We start from the raw sequence: 13,054 nt of genomic DNA on the forward strand, positions 1-13,054 counted from the left end.
GTAGTGGTTTTCCAATACCTTCAGATTTAGGACTACACCACTGGGTGTGAACACGACAGTATGAACAACTAACCTAGTAGGAACTAATAGTGCTGCTATACTTCCACATCGGCTCTACTGTGGGGATTCGCTTATACAGTAGCTCATACAGCCCAGCATCACTGTGCATGTGTGAGAAAGAATGGTCTGTATGAATTCTTCATTACGTTCACACGCCGCATACATGAACTCCCACCTGCTGCTGCCAGGTTTTGTTGACGTGGCCCTTTATATCCATGAAACCAGACGGAGCTCAAGGGGTTGTTGCCATAGTGACGTGCATCTGACCTCAGTTGCCGAGGGACCTTGTGTGCTGACCTTTCGGTACTGAGCAATGAGTGTCCATCATGGCACTATACTTTTTGTTCTCTATGTATGTGGTTTCATACAAGAAATGCCAGTATCGGTAACGATTGTCTACTTAGATTACAAACGCTGCACCACTTTAACATTTACAGGTAGTTGCTGATCCGAACTCGGTATGCTGTTAGGCTTAGTTCAACTTCAACTTCAAAACCATCCAATACCATTTTAAACTGGATCTTTATAAAGCAATGCCTAATTGCTCATCCTATCATATCCTGGCTTTCATTGGATCATCCTGCAGTTTCCAGGTAAATCCCTACTAGCTTTAAACCATTAACCTCAATTTAGTTGCGATGAGTGTTCTAATGAGGTAGCAACCCTACTACTTACATGTAAACACATTCCATTATTTCTGTTTAAGGCAACATAAACCAAATTATCTGCTCACCCTTAATGTTGAAAAATATAGATAGCTTAATTCTTATGGAGGCAATCTTTATTAAAATATAACAGACTAAAAACTTCATAAACATTGTTTCAACAGGAAATGCACTTGTAATACATTAAATTAGTAAATAGAAAATGTATGAAAATTCCACATATACAATTCACATGAAGAAAAAGATGTCATTTGATTATACAAGGAGTTTATAATGAAAAATGTGATATTGATGTAAAAATAGAATCTGGCAGTCATAACACAACAGACTGAATAATAATAATAATAATAATAATACAAATAATAATAATAATAATAATAATCCTACTACTTTAGATTTTTTTTTTTTTTTTTTTTTTTTTTTTGCATTCTGAAAACAGGCAACAAGCCCCCACGATAATGACATGGAAATACATTCATTCAGATAATTAAAATAGCATACAAAAGCATTTATGGATAAAGGAAGTGAATGTTCTTTTGACCCTGTCTGCTATGCTGCTGTGACACTCTTACACCGATGGCACTGGTATTTGCCTTGCTGAGGTACTCTCATAGTCCTGTATCAAGTCTTTCTTTGTATGGTAGGGCATGGCAACATATGACTTAGTAAATCCGAAGGTGGAGTTGACAGGCTGCAGGCTGTCCGGGGAACTAGCCTCTTGTGAGGGACTGCTGTTGTAAATGCTGTAGTAAGGCTCAATGCGAGTGTTGATAGGTGTTGAGCTGCTGTGGGTATGAAGCTGGCAGCCACCAGTAGCCTTGGGGCTCAATACACTTTCTTTAGAGTGGCTGGGGCCACAGGCTTGGTCAACTAACTTCCTCTGGGGTTTGGGAGACAACACGTAGGCAGAGTTTGTTTCGTGGTGGGAGGACTTGTTCCTGTTGACCTCCAGACTTCCTTTGCCCACAGCTCTGAGCCTGGTCTTCTGTTTACAGCAGAGAAAGCCTAGAGCAATGTACTGGATACACCAAAGTACCCTCCGCCTGAGGCCGGCACTGTTGCGTGAATATATAAAGGGGTTTATGCCAGATTTTAAAAAAATCAGAGTAAATCCACAGAGCTCAAACTGGTACAGGATGAAGCTGCTATTTGGCGACAGAACATCCTGGATTAAGGAGATTCCCATTGGGAGGCAGCAGAGCAAGACCGAGAGGACTATGACCACGCATGTGACCACAGCTTTGGAGTCCTTCACCGTGGCCAGGTTGACCGACGACACCAGCTGGAACTTGCCCCGTGGCACTGGGCCCTGGCTCATTTTTTTGGTATAGGGGTGTGTCTGCACATGCTGCAATTTGTTGTAATTCTGGTTTCTGTACAATGCAGGCACAGTGCACTGTACACCCTCAGAGCCAGTGCCAATCAGGGGCTGAGGTCTGGAGACATCTACAGTTATTATGGGACATTTCCTTACTTGAGCGTTCTTTCTTAAAGCCTGGGCTATCATAACATAAGACACAGAGACAATCCCCACACAAAAGGTGAAGTCAATGAGATACAAGTAGAGCATAATTTTTCCATCCCCACTTATCAGCCCAAAGTGTGGCAAGCAAACCTTGGACTGCCAGGGGTACGCCCTCAGTGTAACCAAGGTGGCGAGGGTAAAACTTGTGGTCCACAGAAGGATGGTGAGCATTAACGTGCAAGGGAAGGAGGCAGTTTTGTTGGGCTGCTGGCCGAGCACCATGCGCAGGCGATGGAGAGCGATGACGGCTACGGTCTTGAGGGACATTATAATAAATCCAGCACTGGTCAAGTGGAAAGTGAAACAAAACTCCTTGGAGACACTGCTGCTGGTGTCAAAGAACAAGACAAATGCAAACATCGGCGCCGTGACGCAACAGATGAACAGATCGCAGAAGGACAGGTTCAGAATCATGAAATCAAAATTGGTCCTGAATTTTCGAAAGGCTGGGTCAAAGAACGATAAGAAGACTATGGAGTTCCCATAGGACCCCAGGAAGAATATAATGACCAGTAGAAAAGTACAGATAACCAGGGTAGCAGTGTGAATACAAGTCCCATTTGAGAATTGTTTGTCTAGTGTGGCATTAGCAGACACTAGGCTTTCATCTACCAGGTCTGGTGTTTTATTGGTAAGGTTCATCTTTATCCAGTTCGGTATGTCACAAAACACCTAGAATTCCCATGTGTCTCTTGAGCACCTGGTAAGCGTAGCTCTTTAAATTTTCAAGATCTCATTAGTATTCTGCACCTGTAACACATTAAATAGAAAATGAGGATATTAAATACAAATCCAATTGCAATCCCCCCCCCCCCCCCCCCCAAATACATTTAGTCATGAATGCACCATTGCAAACATCCATGTGTGCATTTACTCCTGGTCAAGACAGCTTTTAGAATCATGCTATGCTAATACAGCCTGCATATTATTGCAGTGTGCATATTAGTAATGTATCAGTTCAATATATGCATTTCACCTTTAAAAAAGTATCTGTTAAGATCCCTAAAATATTCTCTTTTGGTGAATATCTGCTATGCTAAATCTAGGAATCATGGTATCCTGAACAGCACTCGTGTCTATAGTTCTTCCGATGTAATTCACTAATGATCTCTGACTGACAGCAGAACACTGTGGCTGTTGATGTAAATGTGATTCTTTAATCAAAATAAAGAAATAAATAAAACGTGTAAATAACATTACTGTTGAATGATTTGATATCAGTCACTGAGTGCTAGTATCATACCATTTAAAATAATATATATATATATATATATATATATATATATATATATATATATATATATATATATATAAAACAGAAAGTCTAGTACCTGAAAAGGCAATCGTAAAATATATGTGACTACCTATGCACGTTTTCCACGTTTTGGCTGAATTACATAGCCGTTTATACAGTTACGCCCTACGCCTAATATAAGAATTATTGATGCTTTTTTTTTAATTTTTTTTTTTTTTTTTTTTTTTTGCAGTATTAATGTTGTTTTTTGTATCAATGCACAAAACGAAATGCGCCATTTTCTATAGGCTGTTTGTTATTATATTTGTTTTATATTTATTTATTTATTTATGTTTTTTTTTTTTTTTTTTTTTTTTTTTTTTTTTTTTTGGTTTTTTTATAATGGGTGATTGGTCCTTTTGGGTAATGCCGAACACTTTATTTATTTATTTGTACGTGCTTAGTTTGCTAAGCTGAATGTACTGAAACAGAACGAGGTTGCACTTGAATTAGTATAGAAATTTGGCAACAATCCCTATAATTGCATACCGTACCAGTAGGCATCAAATGAAATACTAAATTAATTTAGCAAAACATTTTGTAAATGCATACCGTATTTTACACTTACCGTACAAGAAGTAGCATCTTGACCGGGTGAGTATGTCCATATTGCGATATTATTGAAGGCAAAACGTTAGTTTTGTCCCCTGCTGCATTGAATGATATTTTTCTTAACTGGTAAATGCAGGGAAAGGGGGCTGCTGAAGTCACCGGCAACGTACGCGTACCTCATTTGTATGCCTCCGTGCACAAGCTGAAGAAGCAGGAGGAGGGCCACCAAGCAGCAGCGACAGGAACAGGGGGCGGACAAAAGGGGTCATTTTCGTCACTCCACGCAGTTGTCTCACCATTTGATTTATAACAAAGTAAGAATACACTTCAGTGGGACATTCTGCAATAAATGCACGATTGTCCCAAACCTACCCTGGGTATTGTATTCCGTCCAGTTAGCCTGTGCTGAAAAACATAATGCAGGACACCGGCTATTGCCCCAGTCAAAGTATAGCTGATCGCGCCCGCCTATCGCCACACACAGGTGTCAGATCTATGTACCTCGCGTGTATGATTCAAAACCTCAAGGCTGTTTTCTACTGTAAATTTGTAAATGGAACCCCATTCTTTCTTCTCAGTATGCTATGAGACGCACCCGCATCTTCACACAGTGAGCTACTGTGTAACACATTGAGCTGATGCTTGTTTGCGCAGATTCAAACAGCGAGATAACCTACACCGTGTAACACCTTTTTTTTTGGTTCCTGGGTAGTAAGTGTTATTTCCTAATTGCTTATGCCTCAAAAGTATAGAAAATGGCTATTATTCCCCACAAACTTTGCTTTTGTGACCATTACAGTGATATTTTGAAATATCACTATTTCCAATGAGAAAACGGGAGCTTTTGTGTCTTTTTGTTTACATAAAGTCAGAAAAAAACAACATATGAATCCAAATGAACATGTATTTATACTAAAGTAATACAAAAATGACTACAAAAGATTTAGACGCGAGTAGTTTTTCGAGATTTACGATTATACTGTAAAGGTCCACTATAGTACACTGTAAAATACTAAACGCCTTCTTGTTTTGATCCCACCGACACGAGGATAACAGATAGACAAAAGACTAATCTTTTGATATCTATTTGGCACAGATAACACTTAAGCCCTAATAGAAAACCTTTTTTCCCCTATCAGACACTGAGTATTGCATCAGGTTCCTTAACTGTTGCTTAAATTCCACTTCATTTGTCGCCAGGGTGATGTTGCTTCCTCTTCCCACTTCTGGTTGGTTGTAAGCCTAATAAGATACGGAAAACTATGAAGTGTTACTACTTATGATCTCTCTCTCTCTCTCTCTCTCTCTCTCTCTCTCTCTCTCTCTCTCTCTCTCTCTCTCTCTCTCCTCTCTCTCTCTCTCTCTCTCTCTCTCTCTCTCTCTCTCTCTCTCTCTCTCTCTCTCTCTCTCTCCTTGCAAAAGTATTCAGACCCCTGACCAATTCTCTCATATTACTGAATTACAAATGGTACATTGAAATTTCGTTCTGTTTGATATTTTATTTTTAAACACAAACAAACTCAAACTCAGAATCAATTATTGTAAGGTGACATTGGTTTTATGTAATATTTTTAAGAAAAATAAAAAAACTGAAATATCTTGTTTGCATAAGTATTCAACCCCTGTGCTGTGGAAGCTCCCAGTTTGCACTGATGAAAGATATTGCCCAAACGAGGACAAAATTACCTTACTGTTGGCCTCCACCTGTGAGCCATTAAAGTTGCTGTCACATTTTCTGGATAAAACCCCAGTGTTGAAGGATCATTGGTAAGGCTGTGAATCTGAAGGAAAATGAAGACCAAAGAGCATTCTACAGAAGTTAAAGATAAAGTAATACAAATTCAGAGATTAGGGAAAGGGTACAAAATAATATCCAAGTGTTTAGATATCCCAGTGAGCACAGTTGCATCAATAATAAGGAAGTGGAAGCTGCATCACACCACCCAGGCACTGCCAAGAAAAGGCCGTCCCTCAAAACTCAGCACTCAAACAAGAAGGAGACTTGTGAGAGAAGCTACAGAAAGGCCAACAATCACTTTGAAGGAGCTGCAGAGTTCAGTGGATGGGAGTGGAGTAATGGTGCACCAGTCAACCATATTAAAAGCTCTATAATAACACTGGCCTGTATGGGAGGGTGGCAAGAAAGAAGCAGTTTCTCAAAAAGTAGCATCTGAAAGCACGTCTGGAGTTTACCAGAAAGCATGAGAGTGACTCAGCTGCGATGTGGGAAGGTTTTGTGGTCAGATGAGACCAAGATAGAGCTTTTTGGCCAAAACTCAAAGTGCTATGTGTGGCGCAAACCTAACACTGTCCATGCCTCAAGACACACCATCCCTACAGTGAAGTATGGTAGTGGCAGCATCATGCTGTGGGGATGCTTCTCATCAGCAGGGACTGGGCAACTTGTTACAATTGAGGGAAGAATGGATGGAGCAAAATACTGCAAGAGAATCTGCTTCAATCTGCTAAAAAACTGAAGCTTGGGAGGAAATTCCTTTGAGAATCTGTGGCACTATTTTAAAATTGCGGTCCACAAGCGTCGTCCAACCAACCTAAACAACCTGGAGTGCAAAGCTGGTACATACTTACCCCAAAAGACTGTTATTTCAGCGAAAGGTGGCTCTACCAAATATTAATGTGTGGGGGTTGAATACTTATGCAAGCAAGATATTTCAGTTTTTTATTTTTCTTACAAATATTTCCCAACATAAAACCAATGTCACCTTACAATAATTCATTTTGAGTTTAAGTGTTTTAAACTAAAATATCGAACAGAACGAAATTTCAATGTACCATTTGTAATTCAGTAATATGAGAGAATTGGTCAGGGGTCTGAATACTTTTGCAAGCCACTGTATGTATGTATGTATGTATGAGAATTTACCCCAATACATTTGACTATGATTATAATTATGGTTACATTTATTATTATTATTATTATTATTATTAATAATAATAAATTGACATGTTTTGTTTACTTGTGCCATCTACTTCACAATGCATTTCGTATACAACATATAAAGAACAACTGAAACACTTATGTTAAAGGAGCACTGTGCTTATTGAAGCTACTGACGTCAGCTGCTGGATGTTCCTTTGAAGATATGTGCACAATGTAATAGTGCAATATGTTGTACACCAACTTTAAAAAAAAAAAAAAAAAAAAAAAAAAAAACTATGAAATCAGTATGTGGTATCATATTCCTCCAATATACACCACTCAAAATGTCCTCTGGAAATTGTTTCTGTATTACTTGTGAAAGTATCATGTTAAAGAGATTATTCTATAGACTCTGAGTCCGTTCTTGCTTGTAAATGATTGTGCCTATTTTAATCTTTCATGATTAAAAAAACTGGTTGCTGAAAGAAACCGGAAGCCCACATTAAAATGTGTAAGGATTTTTCTGTTTTGGTGCTTTATATTGTATCCACCAATTTGAACATAAACCAATTTCCTGTTCTTTAACTCTGAACCAGTTATGGGATGCTTGGTCAGCGATAGAAGGAAATGACAGGCGTGAAGGAAAGCTACATTGGGATAGGATCTTATTCACTGCTGCTTTGTTTCAGGGCCACACATTGAAATATAGATTTCCTCAAAAATACTTTGTTCATCGTATAGGTACATCCACAGCAATATAGTCTTTAGAAACCAGCATTCATTTCATCAGGAATACACCAATATGTATATTTTCTTTATTATAAATACATAGTCTATTTGGGACTTTTTACATTGGTATAGAAGTAATACCGATATCAATGTTATGAAACATTCTTCACTCTCACTTGTACAGGCATACAGGTCTTGGAAAGATTACTCCACTGAAAACCTCAGACCACTGCAGTATAGGAAAGATAATAAATCAAAACACCAAACCACTAGCTTAATCTTGTATATAGATGCTTTTATTCATTCTTCAGTACAAGATTAATAAACTATTCAAAGTTAATGTTGTGAATGGAGTCCATTCATCAAATTCACCTGAGATATTATATATATATATATATATATATATATATATATATATATATATATTATATATTATGCCATATTATTTACATTAAAAAACAAAGAGAGGATATATGTTATATTGCTGAAATAAGAGCTTCTGATTCATTTTGCTTTCCCAGTTAACAACCCCCCACTTCCCGTTTTACAGAGTAGGAGAAAATCCTATAACCAGATATGCCAAATTTTACAAAAGCAAAACATTTTTTGAAGCTAAGCCAGAGCCACACACACACAATTTCTAGATTCTTTCTCCCCCCACTCCCACCCCAACAGCACAATCCTCTCTGCCATTATTGCAGAATACAGTATGTGCAAGATAAAAAAAAAAAAGCAATTAGAATTCAGGTCTTGTATTGAGGAAATGAGAGCATGAACTGAGGCAAAAGGGGTCTCCATGGGAACCAGAACCAACACTGCAATCAATTTAACTTTGCACATCTAAATCTCTTACTTGTTCTCCCCTTGAGAAAGAACAAACCTGTCAGCAAAATAAATTTCTATCCTAAGAAAAAATACCCCCCCCCCCCCCCCCCATAAAATTTGTATGCAACATTAACCCAATTAAATTCTCAATTTGAAATACAAGCTAATTTTATTTGTCAAAAAAAAAAAAAAAAAAAAAAAGGTGTCACTCTGACATCTTCCATGCTTTTAATAATTTTCCTTGCCAACTAAGCAGGGTCTAGGTTGTAGTAGTCTATATAAAAAAAGTGTTTCAACTGCAACACAATATATCATCTGCATTATTACTCATGTCCTTTAAAAAAAACAAACATGCATGCTGTATAACTCTGGATGCACTACACAGTATTTTTTGTGAGGAAAAAACAAAACAAACAATGGTGTGACTTTGTGTTGTAAGGGATTTGGCTTTCCTGTTACCACAGAAGCTAGCAGGCAATTGGCTGAACTGGAGACTGCTCCTAACAACTCATTGGCTGCTGGATGTTGTGAGAATAAATAACTGATTAGGAAACAGAAAGAAATGGGCATCAGACTTGCTAACAAAAAAATAAATAAAGAGGGATAAGTACCGTGAAAAACAAGAACTAAAGCACCTAACATGGGGAAAATAAGTGTTGGACTGAGAAATACTTAATGTGATTTACATTATCAGTAAGTAAGCAATCATACATTGTAATAAATGGGAGTTTGTATTGTTCAGAGCTGCCATTTCATTTAAGGCATAGTCATCTAGGTTACCTTATTTACACAGGTTTTGAAATTTAATGTTTTGTAGATACAGTGGCAATATTCAACGTCAGAAGCTTTGCATTAGCATGAAGGATACGGAAAAAGCCAAACACAGGCTTGGCTTGAAGGAGACCAGTGCTGTTCTCTATATTGTTCTGCATCATCAGTAACTAGAAACAGCTTGTAGGAAGCAAACAGGCCACTGGGATTACCAATAAATCATTAATACCCCACAAAAACACATTTTAAATGGTGTTCTGTAATTGAATTCTAACCTGAAAAAGGGAGGGTTTTCTTTAGTCACAAACAGCACTGACCTTTCATCTGTGCGATACAGATTTGGTCTCATCTTGGATAATAAATAATATTAAATGTATAATAATAATAATATATAATAATAATAATAATAATAATAATAAATCTAGAAACACTAAATATAACCAGTGACAGTATCTTGGGAACCACGTATTACTGCTGGTTGACACTAAACTATGTGTGGGCTTGATAATAGAATCTTTATTGTGTGGAAATACAATATGTTCCCAACTTGCCGTATTTTAATCAACTTGATGGCTGGGGTGCTACTCACTCATGATGATATGCGAAACACATCCCACCAAATACAGCACACGGTTAAAGTTTATGTAGTGTTCTCCAACTTAAAAAAATGATATGCAAATGCATTTGGGCATTCTGGTTCATATGAAAGATGCAAAGTTTGTTTGTTATAAACAATCCATTTATTGGCTTTTTGTTAAAATATGCAAACAGTACATCTAAAATCACAGCAGTTTTGGCACTACACTATATAGTGGTTAAATATCTGACTTTCAGTGAAGTACTAAACTGCAACTGTATGCACCTCATTTTTTATTACTCAAGTCTTCACAAAAAAAAAAAAAAAATGAAAGTAGGATGCAATAAAGATTTCAGACTTGTAGAGTTCAATGGAGGGATTTATTGCTACACAAGTCATATGCCATAACTATTTAAATGAAGGAGGCGGAAACAACTTAAAAAGCCACCTACCCTTACCTTGTCAGACTCGCGCATATCACACAAAGCAGTCAATGAAAACACAATACACCAAATGTATATTTAAACAACCACATTTGTTGGGTGTAAAAAGAACTTTTGAAATAATACAAATATTAAAAGAAAAAATAAATAAATAAAAAGCTTGTTATGGCATATGAACTGTGTATCTGACCTAACCACTATACAGTTTACACCACTACATAATGTGAATCTTTACACATGAATGTCTGAATGGTACATTGCAGTAAAGACTACATTTTTTTTGTACAATATAATTGGCTAGTGCTATGTTTCTACAGTTTATACAATGCATTTCTTACCTATACATAACACAAGTAATATGTCAGAGAAACAGTTGGTGTCATTACAGAGCAGTAATAGAAGTCTTGCAAGCAAAAACTGTACAAGAATATTACAAAGCTGGCAGGCTATTGTCTCTGCTTATGTTAACCTTAAATATTAAGTATATTAGAAACTTAAACGTGTACTAAATATATAAATACACATTTCTCATTCCAAAAACTTAATTTGTTTGCATTTTACTGTGGACTGCAGCTATGCATCAAGAAAGAAAAATTCTTTCCCTTAAAAACATTTCTTTTCAAGGCAGAACTGAATGTACTCAAATCACAGTAGACAGATCAGTTGATTAAAAAAAGGAACATTTTTCTGGCTTAAAGTTTTCACCAGAAACAACTTCAACCTCTGCCCACACAGCTTCTAAAAAAAGACAGGATTACATTGAACATTATTCTTGTATTTCAATAATTACATTAGGGGTGAATGTTCAGATTTCTTTATATTCACAATACCAATTTTAATGAGCTCTTGAATGACATGCTACTGTCTGTCAAAGATCTGGTTTCTGCAGCTAAATGCAATGTTTTATCAGTATAAAGAGATTTGTATTGCAATTCAAACAAAAAACTAAAACAAGTAAAACTTAAAAAGACAGGAATAAAAAGAAACAACTCACAAAAGCTCTACATTCCCAAGCAAACCTGGTTATGCATAATAGCACGGTGACACCAGCAGGTCTGTGAGAACCAGCAACTGGTCGTCTGTGAACTGCTGCTTGTGTTCTTGCCAGTTGTCAAGGTGTGTCCTTCGGAAATTAGAGAGAGTTTTCTTCACAGTCATCTGCAATATGAGCAACAAAAAATAATTTGAGGGGAGTTTACTTTTATGTTAATAACAAATACCCTTTAAGATTTATCAAGACACATCACACATATACAGTGGCTCTCAAAAGTATTCACACCCTTGGACATTTCCACAGCTTATTGTGTCACAACATGGAATCAAAATGGATTTAATTAGGAGTTTTTGCCAGTGTTCAACACAAAAAAGTCCATAATGTCAAAGTGAAAAATAAAATCTACAAATTGTTCTACATTAATTACAAATACAAAACAGAAAGTAATTGATTGCATAAGTATTCACCCCCTTGAGTCAATATTTGGTAGAGAGACCTTTGGCAGCCATGAGTCTATTTGAATATGTCTCTACCAGCTTTGCACATCTGGACACTGCAATTTTTGCCCATTCTTCTTTGCAAAATTGCTCAAGCTCCATCAAGTTGGATGGGGACCTTTTGTGAACAGGAATTTTCAACTCTTTCCACATATTCTCAATTGGATTGAGGTCCGGGCTTTGACTGGGCCACTCCAGGACATTGACCTTTTTGTTTTTAAACCACTCCAGTGTGGCTTTGGCTGTATGTTTGGGGTCATTGTTCTGCTGGAAAATGAATCTTCTCCCAAGTCTAAGATCTCTTGCAGACTTCAGCAGGTTTTCCTCCAGGATTTCTCTGTACTTTGCTGCATCCATTTTTTGCCCTCTATCTTCATGAGCTTTCCAGGCCCTGATGCAGAGAAGCATCGCCATTAAATGATGCTACCACCACAATGCTTCACAGTAGGGATGGTGTTCTCAAGATGATGTGCGGTGTTAGGCTTGCGCCAAACATAGCGCTTAGCGTTGAGGCCAAAAAGATCTGTTTTGGTCTCATCAGACCATATAATCTTCTTCCACTTGGTTTCAGAGTCTCCCACATGCCTTCTGGCAAACTCTAGCCGAGATCTGATGTGCGTTTTTTTCAACAATGGCTTTCCTTTTTGCCACTTTCCCATAAAGGCCAGTATCGTGAAGCACCCGGGCTATTGTTGCTGTATGCACAGTGTCTCCCAGCTCAGCCGTGGATGACTAACTCCTTAAGAGTTGCCATAGGCCTCTTGGTGGCCTCCCTGACTAGTACCCTTCTCTCCCGGATACTCAGTTTTTGAGGACGGCCTGTTCTAGACAGATTCACAGTTGTGCCATATTCTCTCCATTTCTTAATAATGTACTTTACTGTGCTCCCGGGGATATTCAATGCCTTGGAAATGTTCTTATATCCTACCCCTGATTGGTGCTTTTGAAGAACCTTATTCCGGATTTGCTGTGAATGTTCCTTCGTCTTCATGATGTAGTTTGTTAGGAAATATACTAATCAACTGTGGGACCTCTCAGAGACAGGTGAATTTAACCTGAAATCATGTCGAACACCTTAATTGCACACAGGTGGAATCCACTCAACTAATTATGTGACTTCTAAAGACAGTAGTTGCACCAGAGCTTATTTAGGTGTGTCATAGCAAAGGGGGTGAATACTTATGCACACTTATTTTCTGTTTTATATTTGTAATTAATTTAGAACAATTTGTAGATTTTAT

The 13,054-nt window shown here is 37.5% G+C and overlaps 2 protein-coding genes across 3 annotated transcripts in view; both read right to left on the minus strand.

The window, feature by feature from the left end:
- Positions 1-1,152: 1,152 nt before the first annotated feature.
- On the minus strand, positions 1,153-4,847 carry LOC121316709 (probable G-protein coupled receptor 75). The gene is made up of 2 exons (XM_041251804.1): positions 4,113-4,847; positions 1,153-3,000 (listed from the first exon to the last, which is right to left on the minus strand). Exon 2 carries the CDS (start codon positions 2,890-2,892, stop codon positions 1,294-1,296), a length of 1,599 nt encoding a protein of 532 aa, XP_041107738.1. The 5' UTR covers positions 2,893-3,000; positions 4,113-4,847; the 3' UTR covers positions 1,153-1,293.
- Positions 4,848-10,023: 5,176 nt separating this feature from the next.
- Positions 10,024-13,054, minus strand: part of LOC121316710 (proteasome activator complex subunit 4-like) — a 54,967-nt gene continuing 51,936 nt past the window's right edge. Inside the window, exons 46-47 of one of the 2 annotated variants that reach the window (XM_041251806.1) lie at positions 11,317-11,480; positions 10,024-11,060 (exon numbers count right to left, since the gene is read on the minus strand). In XM_041251806.1, coding sequence (XP_041107740.1) covers positions 11,346-11,480 — 135 coding nt within the window. In that variant the 3' untranslated portion in view covers positions 10,024-11,060; positions 11,317-11,345. Of the gene's footprint in view, positions 11,481-13,054 lie in introns of both variants that reach the window. The other variant, XM_041251805.1, reaches the window with a different exon arrangement.

Source organism: Polyodon spathula, chromosome 6 (genome assembly GCF_017654505.1).
Source record: "Polyodon spathula isolate WHYD16114869_AA chromosome 6, ASM1765450v1, whole genome shotgun sequence".
Taxonomy (NCBI): domain Eukaryota; kingdom Metazoa; phylum Chordata; class Actinopteri; order Acipenseriformes; family Polyodontidae; genus Polyodon; species Polyodon spathula.

Bases quoted from the DNA above. Each gene is read 5' to 3' on its own strand.
- LOC121316709 (XM_041251804.1), bottom strand. From the start codon at position 2,892: ATGAACCTTACCAATAAAACACCAGACCTGGTAGATGAAAGCCTAGTG.